The 20,313-nt window shown below is 48.5% G+C and overlaps 1 protein-coding gene across 11 annotated transcripts in view; it reads right to left on the minus strand.

The window, feature by feature from the left end:
* Positions 1-902: 902 nt before the first annotated feature.
* Positions 903-20,313, minus strand: part of ADARB1 (adenosine deaminase RNA specific B1) — a 142,514-nt gene continuing 123,103 nt past the window's right edge. For 9 of the 11 annotated variants that reach the window (XM_045501137.1, XM_045501135.1, XM_045501136.1 and 6 more), the window contains 2 exons: positions 5,696-5,874; positions 903-4,829 (listed from right to left, as the gene is read on the minus strand). In XM_045501137.1, coding sequence (XP_045357093.1) covers positions 4,650-4,829; positions 5,696-5,874 — 359 coding nt within the window. In that variant the 3' untranslated portion in view covers positions 903-4,649. Of the gene's footprint in view, positions 4,830-5,695; positions 5,875-20,313 lie in introns of those variants that run through there. The other 2 variants (XM_045501134.1, XR_006718150.1) reach the window with 2 other exon arrangements.

Genomic DNA, 20,313 nt, shown 5'->3' on the forward strand with positions numbered 1-20,313 from the left:
AAATGCTCTTCCGGGGATGAACCTGTGAAGGGCGCGCTGCCCCCGTCTTCCGTGTTACGTATCTTCATCTTAACATTGCTTCTATTGTGGGACAAGAACAGACTCAAAATTGAGGCAAAAGAGAGCAAGTTTTTCATAACAGTGCTTTTTATTTGCATGGGGATTTTGACTTTTAAAAACATTTCCCTCTTTACTTTTCATGTAATTGTAGAAACATCAGACAAATGGGGAAGCTTAAAAAGGCAGAATTAAATTAAAATCACCCCAAATCCCCACTCACATAGACCAGACTCAGCCCCTTCCAGGCTGTTCCATATGTGCTGTACATAATGCACCCGCATTTCCTCGCAACCGTGAAATGCACGAATTCCGCTCTCTGCAGCCAGCTTTCCACTTGGTTTATTATGAGCGTCTTTCAGAAATGTCAGCCCTGAATGACAAAGTCCCGCCTTCTTAGTTGTGCCGCTCCCTGCACCTGAGACCCCAGTCCACCTGGCCAGTGGCCTGCTGGCCAGCCCAGGTTCTTCCCCTGTGTTTTCCTGTCCGTGTCGCCCTCACACAGCCCGACAGGTCACAGGGGCCACGTTGTCGTCCCTCCTCACAGGCGGGGACACGAGCAGGGGCAGCTGCCTGACCGTCCTCTACACACCTTGCATGTGGGGGTGGGCGACGCATGCTCAGGAGGACCGTGAGGGACCCGCGGGTCCAAGGGCTCGGAGGAACTGTCCCGAGCTGGGTATGAATGTGCCGAGCGCTGAGTCAGCGCACGGCTACAAGACCAGTCAGCGGGCAGCCCTCAGCAGGTGCTTATGCACCCCTGCAAATTATGCTCTTTAGGGCTGCCCTCAGGCCTGTCAGTGGACCACAGGGACAACGAGAGAGAAAACCCAGCCACACTGCAGTGGTATAACACTGTCTTTTATTGAGAACATGTCAAATCCTTTGTGTGTAGGACCGCGTCTCATGCTTGGTTCCGGCTGGTCTCGCTGCGAGAAGGAAGCTCATGCAGGTTGTAACGTGTGGTATATACATCAATATACATACAGAGAACACTGGGGAGTGGATCGTAGCGACAGGGTTCTTGGCTGAACTACATTCACATAAAGTGTCCAAATTCCAAAATAAAATAAAGTAAAATAAAAGCAGATGACCCAATATCTGGAGAAGCAAACTGCTTCCGGGCTCACTCCACAAACGTTCCGCAGACTGACTTTAACCATTCGTGGTCGCGTCCAGAAGGACAGGCGTCGGCTCGCGATGTACCATCAGCCCGCGGCGTGGCCAAGCTAAGTGTTCTGGGGGCTGGGGGTCGTCGCTGCAAACAGTGAACAGTGCACACGGCAGTGCCAGAGGTCAGCTAAATGCCGCGAGCGAGTCAGACCCTCCCCTCCCAGCCCCGAGGCACGTGACTGGCCAGGAGGATGGAGAGGGTCACAGGACACTCCAGGGGACAAGGACACACAACACTGGACACACAAGGTCGCAAATACTCTGCCCTTTCCACTTAGGTAGTTTGGGGTTGACAAAAAGGAACCTTCTGAGAGATTCTCTGACTTCACACAGATGGGAAAGCCAGCTGCTTTTATTCCTCTTGCTAGATCAAACTTATGGTCGGGGCAGACCGTATTTTTTTGGTGTGAAATATTTTAGAAGTGAAGAGCCATCCGATTTCTGTTTTTTGATAAAAGGGGACGCGGTGTGTGGCCCCGCCCCCAGCATCACTAATCCCCCTCAGCTCTGCCTGCCTTGAGGAGCCAGAGAGCCGCCCCCTCCTCGGCGTCCCTATTTGGGATGACAAGGAACGCTGTCTTTACGAAGAAAGCAGTGAGTCTAGAGTGTGGGTACCAAGGAAATCATCTGAACGAAAATACATTCCAGAGAAATCAATGCCTTGTGAGATGTCAGTCTGCACGTTTTAAGATACAGCAACTGTTTTTGATTAAATAAATCAATAAAACTCTCCAAAACAGAAAAACATGATGAAAAGTGCAATTAAGATTCAGGATCAGAACGGAGCTCTGTGGCGTGCCTGGCCCCCTACCCCCACCCCAGGCGCAAAGGGCCTTCCGCTAGTGGGACAGCTGTCCCCGAGCCTGGGGACCACATGAGGGTCCCTGTCTTCCTGGAGTTAATACTTCAGGTTTAGCAAACAAAACAGAACAGAACCCTCCCAACCCCCACTGGGCAAAACGTCTTCACAACTGATTTTTCTCAATCAGGTTCTTGGTGGTGTCAGACTTCCCAAGTCTCTGAAATCCAGGGTTAGGGCACAGTGTGCAAAATAATACCTCGGAAAACAGTCACGGGGCAGGATGCACGCTGAGCCTCAAATAGGGCAGTTTGTTTAAAGTGCAGTTTCCTGACTGGCCTCCCGCCTCCCTGAGGAGTTAACGTTTCCTTCCTCTGGTTCCCGCTCACGGGGGAGCTGATCCGGCTGCTGTCCCGTCCTGGGCACGGCTCCCTCCCTCCCGACCCCGGGCGCTGTCCTCCACAGCCCACGAGGCCCACACGTGCCGGGGAGAGTCTCGGTGGCCGCGGAGCTGGGGTCCTTGGGACCAGCACACCGTAGGGCCATCTCTCTTCACTTGGGGCAGGGAGAGGACCACACTGCCCTCAGCCTTTACCTGACGGGAGGGAAGAAGCCAGACATACTGGGCAGCGTTTGCATGTACACGCAGTATGTTTCCCCTGGGCTTTCAGTCAAAATCCAGTAAAACTAAGTAAAAACTAAGTCCGTCTCCCGATCCCCGTTAGAAAAAATACCATTTGTAGAGAGAATAAAAACGCAGGGGCTACAGATGTCGTCTGAGTTGGGGGCGCCCGCTCGGGGAGGGGAGCGACACCGGCCGGCAGCTTTCCTGCTGCAGGTGGAAGGCGCAGCCCGGCCGTGGCCTCCCCGCGCCCCTGCACCCCAGCTGCAGGAGAGCGGGCTGGTGTGGGCAGGGCCCGCTCCTCTGCCCCTGGTCAGTCCCCGGTCTGGACCCACGGCTGTGACCGGCCACCCGGGGACCCACAGAGGCACCGGGAGTCTCTGCACTTCTGGTCCGAATCTCCTGCTCTGAGCACGTGGGGTCAGGACCGAGGGGACAGTAGCTGCTCTGCTCCTGTCCCAGGTCTTCTGAGTCCAGAAAGGCGGGGTGGGGTCTCCCGTCTCTTGCTGCACCCACAAGGCCCACCCCCCCACTTCTGACCCAGCACCGCCTCGGGCTCCTGTCTGATCCTGAGTGGAAGAAACAAGGCAATTGGTGCAAATCTCTGAGCTCAGGTCGAGGCGCCACCCAGGACCCTAGCCCGCGCTCCTGACCACCTGCCGGCTCGGCCCGGGGCCACCCCGGGTGCTGCGGGGTGTGGAGCAGCGTCCCCGGGTCACCCCGACGCCAGCAGCACCCCTTCCCTGCCGTGACAATCAATGTGCAGACCCTGGTGGGGACGGCGTCTGTGGCCTCACCAGCTTCTGGCCTGAATACTGACTTCAAACACGCCTTTGATAAAGCTTAATTTAAAAATATGCCTTAAGTGGCATTTTCTAAGAATGAGTATCTCTACCTAATTAATTCTATTTCCATTCTGTGAAGATGTCTGGAGAGTCATCCACACTCATTAGATTCAGAGGAAGGAAAAAAATTGTGCAGTAGCCTCTGTGGATTCCTCCTAGTCCCTAAAAGTTACATACTGCTGAAAAATCTCCAATGAATGGCCAGGATTACCACCCACGTTGTACCTTTGATCACTTAGAAGTGAACCAACACGTTTCCACGATGCAACCCTAGGAGGGGCACAGAAGCTTCCGGGGGGGCTAAAGGTTAGAGGGATCCAGGTTGCACCCTCACGGACGCACGCCGACACCACGCCAGGGGCCGCGTGTGTGCACTGGGCTGGGCCTGTCGTGCAGGGTCCTCTCCCGGGCAGGCTGGGACAGTCACTGAGGGCAGCCGGGTCACAGCGGGCGGGCAGGAGACCCACCAGTAACACAGCCCTGACGCTCTCTTCAGGCTACCGCCTCCAACCTCTCCCTACGCTCTCCCCTTCTCCACACATAAAGTAATGTGGTGTAAGAGTGACCTGATATAATTACTTATTTTATAAACCACGTTCCTAACTCTGAATAAATTATTTATTCAAAAATTTCACACAAAGTAGTTTCTATTTTCCTAAACTTAAGGAAGCCCTACTCAGTAGAACTCAATTTCTAAACGTAAACGGAGATTGAAAGCAGTCACTGGATAATTCAAAGGGGTAATGCCGCTGCACAGGGGGGCCAGGTGGGGACACTGAACCCCAACACCCTCCCCACCCTCCCCGAAGTGCGTGCCCGCCCCCAGTCCAGACACGTGTTCCGGAGACGGTGCTGGACGCCCAGCACCCCGCGTCCCCACACCTGCCCCCAGTCCAGACGGGACGTTCCAGAGAAAGCGCTGGATGCCCAGCACCCCGCGTCCCCACACCTGCCCCCAATCCAGACGGGACGTTCCAGAGAAAGCGCTGGACGCCCAGCACCCCGCGTCCCCACACCTGCCCCCAGTCCAGACCGGACCTTCCGGAGACAGCGCTGGACGCCCAGCACCCCGCGTCCCCACACCTGCCCCCGGTCCAGACGGGACGTTCCGGAGACAGTGCTGGACGCAGCAGCCCCGGCCCCAGGCCCCAGGTCAGGGTGTGAGAGAGAACTGGTCCTGTTCTGTGGGCTTCTCCACCCAGGCGCCCAGCCCCGCCTTGATGAACGCTTTGAACAGACACGCCTTGGCGGCCTGGTACTCCTTCGCTACCAGTTTGGATTCATGGTACATGTTGGGCTTAGTAATCTTGGACCGTAACAAGCTGGAGGGAACCTGTAAGAAGTTAAAAAAAAAAGCACGACTACTTAAGCAGAAACAGTAGAAAACAAAACTCAGTAAGACATTCAAAATCTGGTATTTCGTCCTACGCTGGCTCGTGGGGGACAGCCCCGAGGCAGCAGTGCCTTCCTCCAAGGGGCCGTGTCACACAGGGCACAAGGGCCCGCGACCGTCGCCCCGTCAGACAGGCAGTTTCAGACCCCGGGTTCTAAAGAGGGGCTTCTGAGCCCACAGGCACCTGACTCCAATTTCAATTTTAATCTTTTCAGCTATTGAAACGCACAGCCCGTCTAATGTTATGTGTGTTTCATTCACACCGAGGACTGGGAGGCGCTGCCCCCCCGTGGCTGGCTGACTCATGCTGGTGCAGGTCTTGGGGATAAACAGGGTGCGGACCTCCGGCACAGGTGCCCCTGCTGCGGGAACAGGGACGGGAGCGCGAGCCGGCTTCGGTCCAAACCGCCACGCCAGGTTCGGCGCCAGCCTTCTAATAAACACCCGCCACGCCCCCGACCGATAAAGGAAAACCAGCAAGACGCGCACGGACCAGAGAAGGTCTCATCTAGGGAAAGGGACCCTGCTGCTACTGCAGGAACAGGCCTAAGGCCTCCTGAGGGCCGCGAGGGGGCCTTCCCTCCTCTGGTGGAATCACCTGGCTGCACGTGCAGGTGAGAGGGCCCCCCCCCCCCCCCCAGGAAGCCAGCGGGAAGGGAAGAGCTGCCTGAGGCTGCTTTAGATGAGAGGAGCCGGGGCCACACTTCGAGGTGAGGGGTCCCAAGGAACAAAGAGGTCTGGGAAAGGCCATAGGGATGGTGGCGCGGGGCTTTGTGGAACAAGCTGCGGGGAGGCGGGGCCGGTACCTTGCCGTGCACACGCATCCAGCGACAGTACAAGGCGTGCTTACACAGGCGGGATGCACGGCCCAGCTCGTCCTTCCCCGTCGTGGCGTTGATGACCTCGATGGCCGAGTCACCCACCGTCCAGTTGACGCTGAAGTTGGGTGCCTTCCCTGGCTGCCGTGCTTCTGCGTTGCTGATGCCTGGAACGGAGAGACACGGGCGAGGTGACGCGGGGCTGAAGGACGCGGCCCACGGGTGCACGGGCCCGGGTGTGCTCACGCCGTCCAGGGCCACCTTGAGCTGCCCAGAACCACGCTCGGCTGCGCCCGGGGGGTGGGCATCAGTTCCACAGAAGCCCAAAACCGTGAGGCCTCACTCGGGGTCCAGAGCTAGATGTCTGAGCGTGAGAACCACTGCTGGGGCTAATTCAGGTCACGTGAGGTTGTGCCCTGAGGGCGGACCCTTGCACACCACACCCGGGTCTGGCGCTCGCACCCTGAACACCAGGGGCCGGGCCCGGCCAGGCTCCCCCGCCCTGCACGCACTACCCCCAGAGACAAGGAACCTGACTTGATGAGTGCAGGTATGTTTTCTTTCCACGCTGAAATGGTCCTAACGAACCGAGTCTCACTTGCTGGGCCCGAGAGATTCTCACAGGACACTCGGAAGGCTGGAGCTGGGTGCGCACCCCCCCCATCAGTGCCCTGAGCTCCAGCCTCCATTCCTCAGGGGGACACGGGCCACCCTGACTCGGGGTGTGTCTTCAGAACACGCCCACAACGGGAGCCCCCCGCCAGGTGCGCCGACCCGGCTCCGTGGGGCTCCCCCCTTCGGGCCACGCTCTGCTTCTGCTCCAGGGACCATGGCCGCCCTTGAACAGAATGCTACAGCCGAGGCCACAGGCTGGCCCCCAGGCTGGCTCAGAGTGTGGAAGATGTGACTTGAAGCCACATGACGGAAGAGACCCCAGTCCATGGGGCAAAGCGGCCACCGGTCTCGACGCGGGGTGAAAACCCACACACACGTGTCACCCAGGTCTGGGGTATTCACTGACAGGGACTGGAAGGTGTCTCCTGGGAAGTCCATGGCCTCGTGAGCAGGGCAGAGGCCACCCGGGGCCAGAGGCTGGGCACCTGCTGTGCCCACACTCAGGATGGGGGAGCCCCAGCCCTGTCTGCGAAGCTCCTCACCAGCAGAGCCGGCCGCGGGCGCCGGCTCATGCTCTCCGTGCTCCCCGACAGCTCCTCCTGCACGCAGTACCTGCCAACCCCCTGGTGCATGGGGCAGGCGGCCTGCCCCGACCCTGCTGGTCCCTGAGAGCCCCAGCGAGGGACCTCATTGTGAGGAAGAATTCAGGATTCGCCTTCTCTGTTAACCTGCTGATCACTCTTTGATTCCAAGACGTGCGCGGTGAATCCTACTTTAGGCAAACGTTTTCACTGAGGCGTGACAAATCACAAGGATGCAGCCTTGTGAGTTTTCACAAAGCGAGCACACCCACAGCCGGCGTCCTGGCACCGGAGCCCTCCCGCCTCCACAGCCGCCCCCTCCCCTGAGCAGGCAGCCACCACACTGACCCCAGCACGCTGACTGGCGTTGCCCGCTGCGAGCTTTACACTCGTGGGTCCACTTACACAGACTCCCCTTCCACGTGGCCGAGGCCACACCCCTTCCACGTGGCCGTGGCCCGCCCAACCTCACTGCCGCACAGGACCCTGCTGGCAACACATCACCGTGGACTCTCACTTCGTTGTTTTTCCTAGTTCTTGGCTATTCTGAAGAGTGTGTGCGTGAACATTTCTGACCACACGCTCTGGTGAAACATACACATATTTCTGACAGATGGACACTAGACGCGTGATGGCTGGGCACCGCATGAGGTATTGCACGAGAACACTGGAAACGTCAGACAAACCAGATCGAGTTGGCTACAACACTTTTCTACATTAATCAATCACATGCAAATGGTACAATGAACCACAAAACAAACACACCAGTACACATCTGCTAATAAGCAGGGAGTAATTAACCAATGAGCAAACTCACCACATAGTTCAAGAAACCACCTGAAACACAGGAAAATCAAACTAAAGTTCCAAATCAATTCAACAAAACCGCCTTCCTAAAAGGAAGTCCCACTGGCTGGGACTGGCGCAGGGGTCTAGCACCTCAATAAACTCACAGCGAGGAATGTGCTCATGAACCAAGCGGCCCCGCGGGGAACTGGACCGTCACACAGCCCCTGATACGTATGGCCTGTGTTTCTTCTCCCGCTTGTCAGGAGTTTTTAAAAATGTTTTATTTTCTTGAGAGAGAGAGAGAGAGAGAGAGCGGGAGCGGGGGAGGGGCAGAGAGAGAGGGAGACCCACAATCCCAAGCAGGCTCCAGGCTTCAGCTGTCAGCACAGGGCCCAACGCGGGGTTCGAACTCACGGACCGCGAGACCACACCCTGAGCCGAAGTCAGACGCTCAACCGATGGAGCCCCCAGGTGCCCGAGATTAAACACAATTTTAAAGCATCTGGGTGATTTGGTTAAAATGTGATAAAACTGTGTGCTGTCAGTAAGCAAACAGCAACAAGGAAGATCAGTTAAGCCCATCAGAGACGCCACGGCTGACCAGGTTAAGGGGACCGCAGCTTGTGGGCCACTAGGAGTGACCGCCTGTCCATAGCTCCATTTTCCAAAACAAAAAGGACAGGAAGAGAGGGCCATCATATTTTTTTTAAAGGCTTTCAATCTTCATTAATTGCTGACCTTGCTGAGACAATGACGTGTGTGTGAAGGGCTGTCTGGAGGGGGGCTGACGAGCGAGCCTGAGTGGATGTGGTGCACGAGTCCACAGGCTGATCCCCCCGGGACCAGAAGCTCAGGCCACACTCCCTCCGTCACATGGCTGTGAGTCCGCACACGCAGGCCCTCCGCCGGCCATCCTGGAGACACCACACTTATGGTGTGTCACATGCCCCACAGGTGCCACGGCCAGGCCACCCACACACAGCTGAGCACAGCGACCTCCACAGCACAGGCAGGGAACCTAGAGGCTCTCGGGGACGGAGCAGCCCCCTGGGACAGTTTCTCCTGCTGCCAAAGCCACCTTTCCTCTCACCACCCCCCCCCCCCCCAACCAATCTACCCCGCTACTCTGAGTTCACACTTGGCAAGTACGCACCTTAAATTCTCCCCTTGGTCTCTGCTGTCCAGGGAACCCAGACCAAAACATGAACAAGGCAGTCGAGCTTCCAACTCAAGCCAGTCCCAAACACCCAGCTGGCTTGGCTGAGCAGGTGCACAGTCAGGTCTAGATTGCAAAAGCATCTCTCTCTGAGGGTGACACAGAGAGGGGACCAGTGTTCAAGAGTGGGCTTTCTGTTTTACTGTGATTTAAAAATAAATTCAGGCTTTCGCTTCTGTGTGGGCTGGAGTACCAGCTGCTGGACTTACCCCCACTCCTGAAATCATAAACCAGACAAAATACATCAAACACCAGCCTCCAAGAGCCCGGACATCAAGCAAGGAAGGACAGTGGTTTCTGAGAGGCGGGAGACACATGAGGTGAGCCCATCTGTGCCCCCGGGGTCCGCCCAGGCATCCAGGCCACGGTGAGGGAAGAAGGGACCCAGGCGGAGCCTGCAGACTCCCTGAACTGAGAGCACAGGAAACAGGGCAGCCAGGGTCCGTGCGATGGCACGCAGAGGGTCCCCTGAACATCAGTGGCACACAGACTGCTCAAGACTGGGTGAGAACTGCCTGGAAGGGTCAGGGAACATGCCTAACGCTCACACAAAGGCATGAAGTGTTTAGGTACACCCTTCCAGAGACTAAAGGTGCATCTGGTAGATGAACTACACTGGATGGTACCAACCTCAGCATAGAAAGATCTAGAATAGAAGAAAGGTCAGTGAACTTAAAGACACAATAACAGGAACTATGCAAAATGAAACACACAGAATATGGGGTGCCTAGGTGGCTCAGTCAGTTGATTGAGTGTCCAACTCTTGATTTTAGCTCAGGTCATGAGCTCATGGTTGTGAGTTAGAGCCCTGTGTCAGGCTCTACGCTCAGCGTGGAGCCTGCTTGGGATTCTTTCTCTCCTTTTCTGTCCCTTTTCACCCCCCACCCCACTCCCCCCAAAAAGACAAAATGAAACACGCAGAGATTGGAAAAAAAGAAAACCCAGCAAATCATTGAGCTGTCAGACAAATCTATCTGTCCGACACACATATAACTGGGTTCATGAAGGATAAGAGAGAAGGTGGTACAGAAAACGGATAAAAATGTGACAAATTTTTTAAAATCTATAAACACACAGATCTAAGAATCCTGATGAAGGCCAAGCACAAGAAATGTGCGGAAAACCACACCAAAGCATGCCAGTATGAAGAGAAAATGTCCACCACGGCCAGTGGAAAAGGCCTCAAACATGGAGGGACAAAGATGAGACAGCAGATTACTTTCTTTTTAAGTTTATTTGCTCATTTTGAGAGAGAGAGAGCAGGCACGAGCAGGGAAGGGGCAGAGGGGGGCAGGGAGAGCGAGAATCCCAAGCAGTCTCTATGCTGCCAGCATGCAGCCTGATGCGGGGCTCAATCTCCTGAACTGTGAGATAATCACCTGAGCTGGAACCAAGAGTCAGATACTTAACTGACTGTGCCTCCCAGGCACCCCAAGACAGCAGATTTCTTACTGGAAATAATGCAAACAGCATGACAGGGGAGCAACTCTTCAAAGTGCTGAAAAGAAAAGAAAAGAAAATCCTGCCATTCCAGCAAAAATATACTTTCCCAGAAATATATATTTTAAAAAGGAATGCAAAATAAAGACTCTTCCAGACATACCAAAGCTGAAAAAATTCATCGTCAGACTTGCACCCCAAAGAATGTGAAAGGAAGCCCTCCAGGCAGAAGGAAATGACACCAGATGTAAAGGGGGATCTACTTCAAGGGATAAAGAACACTGGAAGTAGCAACTCTCATCTCTTTAAAAGTTAATTGGCTGTTAATATAACAGTGTCTGGTAATGATACTGGAATTAAAATACTTAATTAAAAAAAGCCAATTGACTGTTGAAACAAAACTAAGACTATAGTATGGGATTTTTAACATATGCAGATGTTAAATGTACGACAACAATATCACAAAGGCCTGGAGAGGAGAAATGGAAGATTCTTATACTGTGCATGAGTGGTATAACATCATGTGAGGGCAGGTTATAATAATTTAAGCATGTATACTATAAAACCCTAGAACAGTCACTAAATTAACAAAACAAAAAGTTATAGCTAAAAAGTCAAGAAGGAGTTAAAATGAAATCATAAAACATAAGTAATGTAAAAAAAAGCAAAAGAGAAAAGGGGGAACACAGATAATATAGAACAAAAAAAAAATGCACCAAGACAATAGATTTAAACCCCACCATATCAATATCACAATAAACGTAAATGTCCTGAGTACCCTAATGAAAAGGCAGAGATTATCAGTTGGGGTAGGGAAAAAAGTAGATCCAAACATGCTGATGACAAGAAACATACTTTCAACGTAAAATAATATAAAATAGCTTAAAATTAAAGCATGGGAAAAGAGACACTATGCTAGCACTAATTGAAAGAAAGCAGTGGGGAGGGGTCAGAATCTATTAATGCCAGACAAAACAGATTTCAGAATGAAGAATAGTAAACAGGGATAAATAAGGTCATTTTATAATGATAAAGGAGGCCAATTTACTAAGAGGAACCCACACTCCTAATTAGAGAACTACAAAATACATGAAGTAAAAACTGAAAAAAATTGGAAGGAAAGATAGATAAGAGCACAGTGATAGTCAAGAGGTTTTTAATACCCTCCTCTCAATAACTGATAGACCAAGTAGATAAGTAAAGACACAGAAGACATGCACTAGACAACCAACCAACTCATAGGCCACTCTACCCAACAAGTAGCAGATGTTTTCCAAGTTGTCATGGAATATTCACAAAGACCACATGACCACATTCTGGCCTGTAACACAAACATAAATTTAAAGGATTCAAGTCAGAAAATGAAATCAAATTAGAAATCAACAACAGAAAAATCTATAAAACCCCTTAATATTTTGAAACTAAATAGCAGGCTTCTAAATAGCCCAAGAGACAAAGTATTTTGAAATTGGTGAAAGTGATAACACAACATATCGAAATTTATGCAATGCTGAGAAAGCAATAAAAGGTCTCAAAACAACGGCCTCAGCACCCTAAAAACTGAAAAAAGAAAAGCAACTTAAGTAAGCAGACAAAAAAATAAATAAATAAAGACCAGAGCAGAAATTGTTGAAATAAAACAGAAAACAGAAAAATAAAATCCACGAAATCAAAAGTTGGTTCTTTAGAGAAAAATCCATAAACTTGACAGACCTCTAGGCAGACTGATGCAGAGAGAGAAGACACAGATGAGCAGTATTAGGAACGAGAGGCATCACCAGAGACCTGCAGGTGCTATGAGGATAATACAGGAATGTCGTGAACACTTTCAGGCCAATAAATTCCACACCTTAAATGAAATAGACACATGTTCCTGAGAGACATAAATTACCGAAGTTCACTCAAGGAAAAAAAAAATAGATAACTTGAATATGCCTGCATCTATTCTGTTACAGACAATGAATTTGAAGATACTTTCTCACAGAGAAAACCTGAGGCCCAGATGGCTTCACTGGTGAATTCTACCAGTGTTTAAGAAAAAACTGGTAGCGAGGCTAAACCAACTCTTCCAGAAAACTGAAGAGGAAGAAACGGTTGTCAATTCACTTCATGAGGCAAGTATCACCCTGATGTCGAAACCTGACAAAGACATTCAAAGACAACAGTAGACCAATATCACTGCAGGCCAGTACACCACGGATGCAGAAACAGGAAACAAAATTTTGGCACATCAAATCCAACAATATTTAAAAGGAATAATACATAATGCCTATACAACGTTTATCCCAGGAATGCAAGGTTGGTTTAATATTTAAAGGGCTCAATCAATGTCACCATATTCCATATTAAACGAACAGAAACAAACAACAAATGAGCAGCTCTATTGAGAGTAGAAACAAAGAGCTTGACAAAATCCAAATCCAACATTCACTCCTGATTAAAAGTCCCTTAGTAAACTCGGAGCAGAACCTACAGAGGCGTCCGTGAAACCCCACGGCTAACACCACACCTGGTGGTGAACGACTGAGTGCTCTCCCCTGAGACTGCACACAAGACGAGGGTGTCTGTGCTCACCCCTTGTACCCCACATCATACCAGAGCCCATCGGGGTACAATCGGGAAGGAAGAAATCCAAGGTTTCTGGACTACCAGCAACAAATAGAACATGAACAACATGATCATCTATAAAGAAAATTCAATGAAATTTCCCAAACAGCTACTAGAACTAATACCTCTCTGTATTCGCGACGAACGCCTAGAGACGGAGACAGAAACATAACATTTAAAGCAGCATCAAAAATACAAAACAAAGATAAACCCGACAAAAGACGTGAAAGATATGTATGCTGTGCGGTGCAAAGTGCTGCTGAGAGAATGAGGGCCTGCAGGAGTGGGGAGGCATCGGCGCTCGTCAACCGGAAGACCCAAAACTGTTCAGATGTCGGTTCTCCCCAACCCGGTCCACATATTCAATGCGGCCTCAGTCAAAATCCAAACGGGGTCTGTGGAGAAGCTGAGAAGCTGATTATAAAACTGCTACGAAACACAAAAAGGACCAAGTAGCCAAAACAACTCTGAGAAAGAAGTACAACGTTGGGGAGCTCGTTCTCCCCGACCTCAGACTTACAATAAAACTAGTGATCCTAAAAAAAACAAAAAAACAAAAAACAAAAACAAAAACAAAAACAAAAACTAGTGATCCTAAAAAAAAAAAACAAAAAAAAAACTAGTGATCCTAAAAAAAAAAACAAAAAAACAAAAAAAACTAGTGATCCTAAAAAAAAAACAAAAAAAAAAACTAGTGATCCTAAAAAAAAAAACAAAAAAAAAACTAGTGATCCTAAAAAAAAAAACAAAAAAAACAAAAAAAAAACTAGTGATCCTAAAAAAAAACAAAAAAAAAAACTAGTGATCCTAAAAAAAAAACCAAAAAAACAAAAAAAAACTAGTGATCCAAAACAAAAACAAAAACAAAAACAAAAACAAAACTAGTGATCCTAAAAAAAACAAAAAAACAAAAAAACAAAAAAAAAACTAGTGATCCTAAAAAAAAAAAAACAAAAACAAAAACAAAAACAAAAAACTAGTGATCCTAAAAAAAAAAACAAAACAAACAAACAAAAAAACTAGTGATCCTAAAAAAAAAAAAAAACAAAAAAAACAAAAACAAAAAAAAAACTAGTGATCCTAAAAAAAAAAAAAAAACAAAAAAAACTAGTGATCCTAAAACAAACAAACAAACAAAAAACAAAAACAAAAAAAAAAAACTAGTGATCCTAAAAAAAGAAAAAAAAAAACAAAAACAAAAACAAAAAAAAAAAACTAGTGATCCTAAGAGTCTGCTACTGGCATCAGGACAAAGGGATCAACGCAAGACACTAGTGTCCCCCAACAGCCCTCCGTGTGTACGCGGACTGATGTGTAACAAAGCTGCAAAGGCAATTCAGTGGAGAAAGGGTGAACTTTTCAACGGAGGGTGCTGGGTCAACTAGACACGTGCTATGTGAGAAAAAATGGACTTCAATCCACACCTCGCGTCCTATACAAACATGAACTCAAAATGGAATACAGTCCGAAATGTAAACACTGGAAGTGTAAATTTTCTAAGAATACAACATCGGGGAAAATCTTTATGGCACTGACTTAGGCAAACATTTCTTACACAGAACATCAAAGACGTGACTCAACAAAGAAAATTGAAAAATATGACTTCATCAAACTAAATATTACTTGGTCTCTGAAAGACACTGTTAAGAGACTGGAGAGAAAACAATTTTCAAATCACATATCTGATAAAGCACTTAGAATATATAAGTAACTCTCAAACTCGGTCGTAAGAAATTAAACAGCTCAGTAAGAAATGAGAAGAGGTTTGAATGTTTTATTGAAGAAGACGTACAGACAGCAAAACGGCACATGAAAAGACTGGGGAAACGCAAGTTAAAACCACGGCGAGACACCCTTCACAGCTGCCAGAAAGGCGGACCGGCTCCCCACTCGGGGTTGGCAAGGGTGTGGAGGCTCCTTCACAGTGGTGGGCACAACCACTTTGGGAAAGTAGGACAGTGTTCTGCCTCGTGACCCAGCCTTTCAACTCCAGGAGGAATGGCAGGGAATGTCCACGCAAAGGCCTGTACACGAATGTTCTTAGCAGCTTTCTCTGTAGCACAAGAAGACTGGAAACAACCCAAGTGCCGTCAATAGCTGGACGGACACAAGGTTGTGGTTTATCCACACAACCCGATACTACGTAGTGATGAAAAGGAGTGAGCTACTGATAAACTCAACAAACATGGGTGAATCTCGAAATATTTATGCTGAGTAAGATAAGCTAGACAAAAAAGTATATACCTTATGATTTTTTTAATCCTAGAAAATGCAAACTAATCTATATTGGCAGAAAGCACATCAAGGTTGCCTGGGGGTGGGACGGGGTGGGGGGGAAAGGCAGGGATTAGCGAGGGCACCAGGAAGCTTGGAGGGTGACGGGTGGGTCACCCCTGGGGAGGGCTGCGCACACGCAAACATAGTTTAAAACTTTTCAAATTGTATCTTTTAAAATATTGTTCTCATTAAACAGTGACACTGGGGGCACCTCTGTGGCTCAGTCGATTAAGCGTCTGGCTCTTGATTTGGGCTCAGGTCATGATCGCATGGTTTTCATGGCAGTGCAGAGCCTGCTTGGGATTCTCTGTCTCTCTGTCTCTGTCTCTGTCTCTCTCTGTCTCTCCCCCCGCCCCTCTCCCACTTGTGCTGTCTCTCAAAATAAACAAATACGAAAAAAAAATTTTTAAAAATTGTAACACTTGCTCATTGGGACACTACAGACACACACCTCAGAGAAATGAAACGCTACAAGGCCAGAGACAGCCACTATAATGACTTTAGTGGTTCTTAAGCAGATGAAGTAGAGGTGAAGCTTTAAACAAGAAGCACACTGTATCCTGTCTCTGAGATCCTGCCGGGGTGGGTTCTGTGGGTGGCCCCAGCTGGCGTCTCTAACAGTGAAAACAAAGCCCTCCACAAGTAATTTTTGAAGACTGTAGACATTCGTAAATCTCCCCGAAGAATTCATCCTTCCCAGACGAGAATCGCCATTTTCATCCGGATCCTTCTAGCAAATGCACACGTACGCCCGAGAGCACACACGCACACACGCTCTGCACACTGACTTCTGTGAGGTTCTGGGGCTTACAGATCCTCTCTTGTAATCTAGTCACGGATGGGCTCCATCGATAGCTGTAGAACTAAACTCTTCTTAGATTTCTGGCTACAGCGCTAAATTTAATTTTCTAGTACTTTGTTTAGAAGTTTTGCATCTCTCGTCGTAGGTGATGCTGTCTGTGGTTTTCTTTTTACTTGTGCCTCTTTGTCCAGTTTTGGAATTAGGATTAGGTCAGCTGCCCTTTCCTATGACCCGGAAGGTTTATATAGAAGTGGGATGGTATGTTATTTGACAGACTGATTAAACTCTGTGATCTTGCTGGAAGGTAATTTGTTGATGATATTTTCAGTGTCTTTACTGGAAATTTCCTTTGCCAGATTTTTCTATTTCTTTGGGAGTTAATTTTAGCAATTTACATCTTTGCTTGTCCTATGTTGTTATGATTGTTGTTGGTTCAAATTTTGACGTCCGCCTCCGTATCTGCAGATACACTCCAATTCCTACTGTTAATTTTGTCTTATCTGCCATTACATTGTCAAGTAAAATACTACTCACAGCATAGGGATCTTTTGTTCTTTCAAATCAACACCTTTTAGTTTTTTTAATTTTTTTAAATGTTTTTTTTTTTTATTTTCGAGAGAGACAGAGACAGAGCACGACCAGGGGAGGGCGGAGAGAGAGGAAGACACAGAATCGGAAGCAGGCTCCAGACATTGAGCGTGTCTGCACAGAGCCCGACGCGGGGCTTGAACCCACAAACCATGGGATCGTGACCTGAGCCGAAGTTGGACGCTCAGCCGACTGGGCCCCCCAGGCTCCCCTCAACACCTTTTAGTTTCACTGATGGATCATAATCTTGTTCCTTGCTCCCTCCTTCCCTCTCACTTTATCTCTCTGATTTTCTTCCCTCCCCCCGTACTTAGCTTCTTATGTAGCTCGGCTGTGGCTTTCCCTCTCAATTCTGGACCAAATGCTGAGTACGCTGGTTTCCATTCACGTGCTCGAGGCCAAATGTGATGCTGTCAAGTGAAACTGTGGCCCCGTTTCATCATGTTTGACATGTGAATTCTGAGAATCCAGTTCAAGGTCTGGTTTCTTCGCCGATCTAAGATTCACTGTAGAGTCTAACCTTCAAGAGGCCAAGGCTTTTGGGTTTTAACTCTTTCTAGCTAACTTTAAGGTTTGGGGCCCGTGGTAAGAGGAAGTCGCCTGTACACTCAAGGAGTCTGGATTTAATCACCCACGACAGCGACCCTGTGATACACTGCGGGGCTGAGTACTGTGACAGACCTGAGGGGACTGTCCTTAAGTCCGAACTACTTATGGGAGACGATTTTGAGCACCGACTTCAAGTGGATTCTCTGCCTCAAACTGATTCCTCAAAATCATACCAGATTAGGCCAAAAGCCAGCAGTGCTGTTCAGTCTGAGTCCAGAGGCCTGAGAATGAGAGGTTGTAACTCTGAGTCCAATAGTAGGAGAAGGTGGAGATAGGATGTCCCGGCTCAGGCAGCGAGGCAGGAAAAGGGGGCAAATTCCTTGTTTGTCCGCTTTTTGTTCTAAATAGACCCTCAGTAGGTCAAAAGATGCCCATCCACACGGGGAGGGCAGTTTGCTTTCCTGAGTCTCTGCTGATTCAAACACTAATCTCATTCTGCAAAGAGCCTCACAGACAGAAAGGTCTAAGCTCATGCCTATAGCCACTCAAATTGACACATAAAAGCAGCCATCATAGTACCTCAGTTTACCAATCCTTTCCTAAATGACTTCTGGAGTTTCCTGGACTTTCCTTTTTCCCTTTTCTTTTCTTTGTTATTGCTCCCAAAGAAACATTTACTTTCACATTATGATAAAGACCATTCAGTTTCTCACGTTATTTGTTAAAATACATTCACTTTCTTCTGAAAAACTTTCTTTTTAGAGCTAACAGGATTCTCTGTTCTAACTTGCAACGGTTACTTTTTAGGCTCATTGATAAGTTATCTTTTTCATTGTCTTCTTGGATTTACAAAGTATTATTTCTTGGATCCCATATTTTCCTCTTTCCTAGAAATCTTTTTCATTTCACTAAAATATTCTCACTTTTTTTTCCCTCAAAAAATATACATTAGAAAGAAATCCTCTGAATCCTGGAATATCTGCAAATTATCATTTTGTCCTAATGCTTAACATTTGGTTAAATAAGAAATCCTACAAAAAATATTTTCCCAGGGCACCCGGGGTAGCTCAGTCAGTTAAGTATCTGACTTCGGCTTAGGTCATGATCTCCAGGTCCGTGAGTTCGAGCCCCGCGTCGGGCTCTGTGCTGACAGCTTGGAGCCTGGAGCCTGCTTCAGATTCTGTGTCTCCCTCTCTCTCTGCTGCTCCCCCACTCGCACTCTGTCTCTCTCTCTCTCTCTCTCTCTCTCTCAAAATTAAACAGACATTAAAATTTTTTTTCTCCTCAGCACTGGCTTCCAGTGCTCCTGATAAGTGTTACATAAGTCTGATACTTATTGTAGTTAATTTAGAAGATTTTAGCATCTTGTCTTTACTGCCGGTGTTCTAAAATTCATAAGGATGTGTTAGGGATGGGTTTTTAAAAATTCATTCTGCTCGGTACTCAGTGCGTTCCTTCCATTGCAATACTCACGGCTTTCTTCAGTGCCCCAAATTTTCCTCTCTCTCCCTCTCTGTTTTCTATTTCTGAAATGGTGCCAGATAGGCATTGGATTAACTTTCTACATCCCCAGGTCTTCCCATTTTAGACTTTTCTGCTCTGAGTTATCAGACATGTCTTTGACACACCTGCCCCCCTTCCCAAGGATCACGCTCTACGGGGAGACGTTTCTTGTGCCCAGCACGCATCCCAACGTCCAGAACAGCCTACCATACACAGCTGAGTGGTGCTTGTTGAATGTTTTCTAGACATTCAAACTGACGTTTGCTTTCCACACTCACAAAATACATATACTAATAAGGTCTGTTATTTACATTCTTTTCTGTTTCCTGAATTATGTTTACTTTCCCTCAGTTGTTCTGTTTTCTCACACAGATCATTCTCTTTTGATCTGTTTATTTTCTTCGAATGATAATGGTTGTTCACTCACACTTGTGAATAAAAACCTTGGTTGATTAATTAAGGTAGCTGGTTTCTTGTTGCTTGGCTGTGTATCTGATTCCAGGGAGGGCCTCGAGGGAAAGCCACATCCAGCCAGGACCCACATTCCCTTCTGGACCAAGAGGCCAGAGGTCCAGCCCCATCCTTGCTTGGCTGTTGGAATGGCCGGAGGACCCTAACCACTTATAGAGTAGCCGCACGGGGGAGACTCCCACAGAGGAAACAGCTGGCCTCTCCCTAGATGTTGAAGGCCATGGGACACCAAGGTACCATCAGGAGTTACAGAGTCCTAATGTCACAATTTTCTCATCTTGCTGATTCTCTGCTGCCCGGACTTTTATCAGGGTCTTTGGGTCTCTGGCGGTGTTACCAGCACATCTGTTCTGTCTCTGCCACCTGTCTGGCATGCAGGTTCCTTCAGGTCATGGACCTGTCGCCAAGCTTGTTCAAGTCCATGGCGTTCCAAGTAGACAGGTGAGGGGGTGTTTTGTGGAGGTTGGGGGAGGGGGAGGTGGTGGAGGTGGGGACCTGTTTAGGATCAATTGGTGGGGAAATCTCTGGCCATAAAGGAATTGAATCTTTCGTGAATGAATGGCTAATGCTTCTGTTATTTTCCTTTGTAATTCCATCACTTTCCTACAATAGTCAAAATAAAGGATTACTTTTGAATGATACTTAAACCTTACAATTACAACATTTTGCATTAAAACTAGAAATGGTTAGTTAACTGAGAAAATGAGACCCTAAAGTACAAATAGTTTTTGTATTTTAAGCCAAATAGGTGCCATCTTTAGCAAGAATGGAGGAAATCAGGTAAAAAAGAAATAGCCTAAAGTTTCGGAGCTAGCCACATGCTTCTTTGGGGGCAGAAAGCCCCCGAATGGTCACAAGGGCAGGAGGTCTAGGAGTCCCTGGGACCAACACTACCCTGGGGATGGACGCCAATGGGAGCTTATCTTTCTGGGGCTGCAAAGTGAGAACTAGGGTAATGAGTCAGTCACGGGCCGCGGCGCAGAAACCCGTAAAAGCAGGCCCAGTTGGCTGGTAATGAGAGTCCCTCAGCCGCCGTCAACTAAGTGTGCTGAGCCAGAACTTTTAGAGCAAAAACGCAAAGAAACTGGGTTGGCCCAGTAACTGACACAAGCAAAAAACTTATGACACTTAGCTGGTGCTGGTGGTTTTTCTTCCTTCCTTCTTAAAA

The sequence above is a fragment of the Leopardus geoffroyi genome, chromosome C2 (genome assembly GCF_018350155.1).
Source record: "Leopardus geoffroyi isolate Oge1 chromosome C2, O.geoffroyi_Oge1_pat1.0, whole genome shotgun sequence".
Taxonomy (NCBI): domain Eukaryota; kingdom Metazoa; phylum Chordata; class Mammalia; order Carnivora; family Felidae; genus Leopardus; species Leopardus geoffroyi.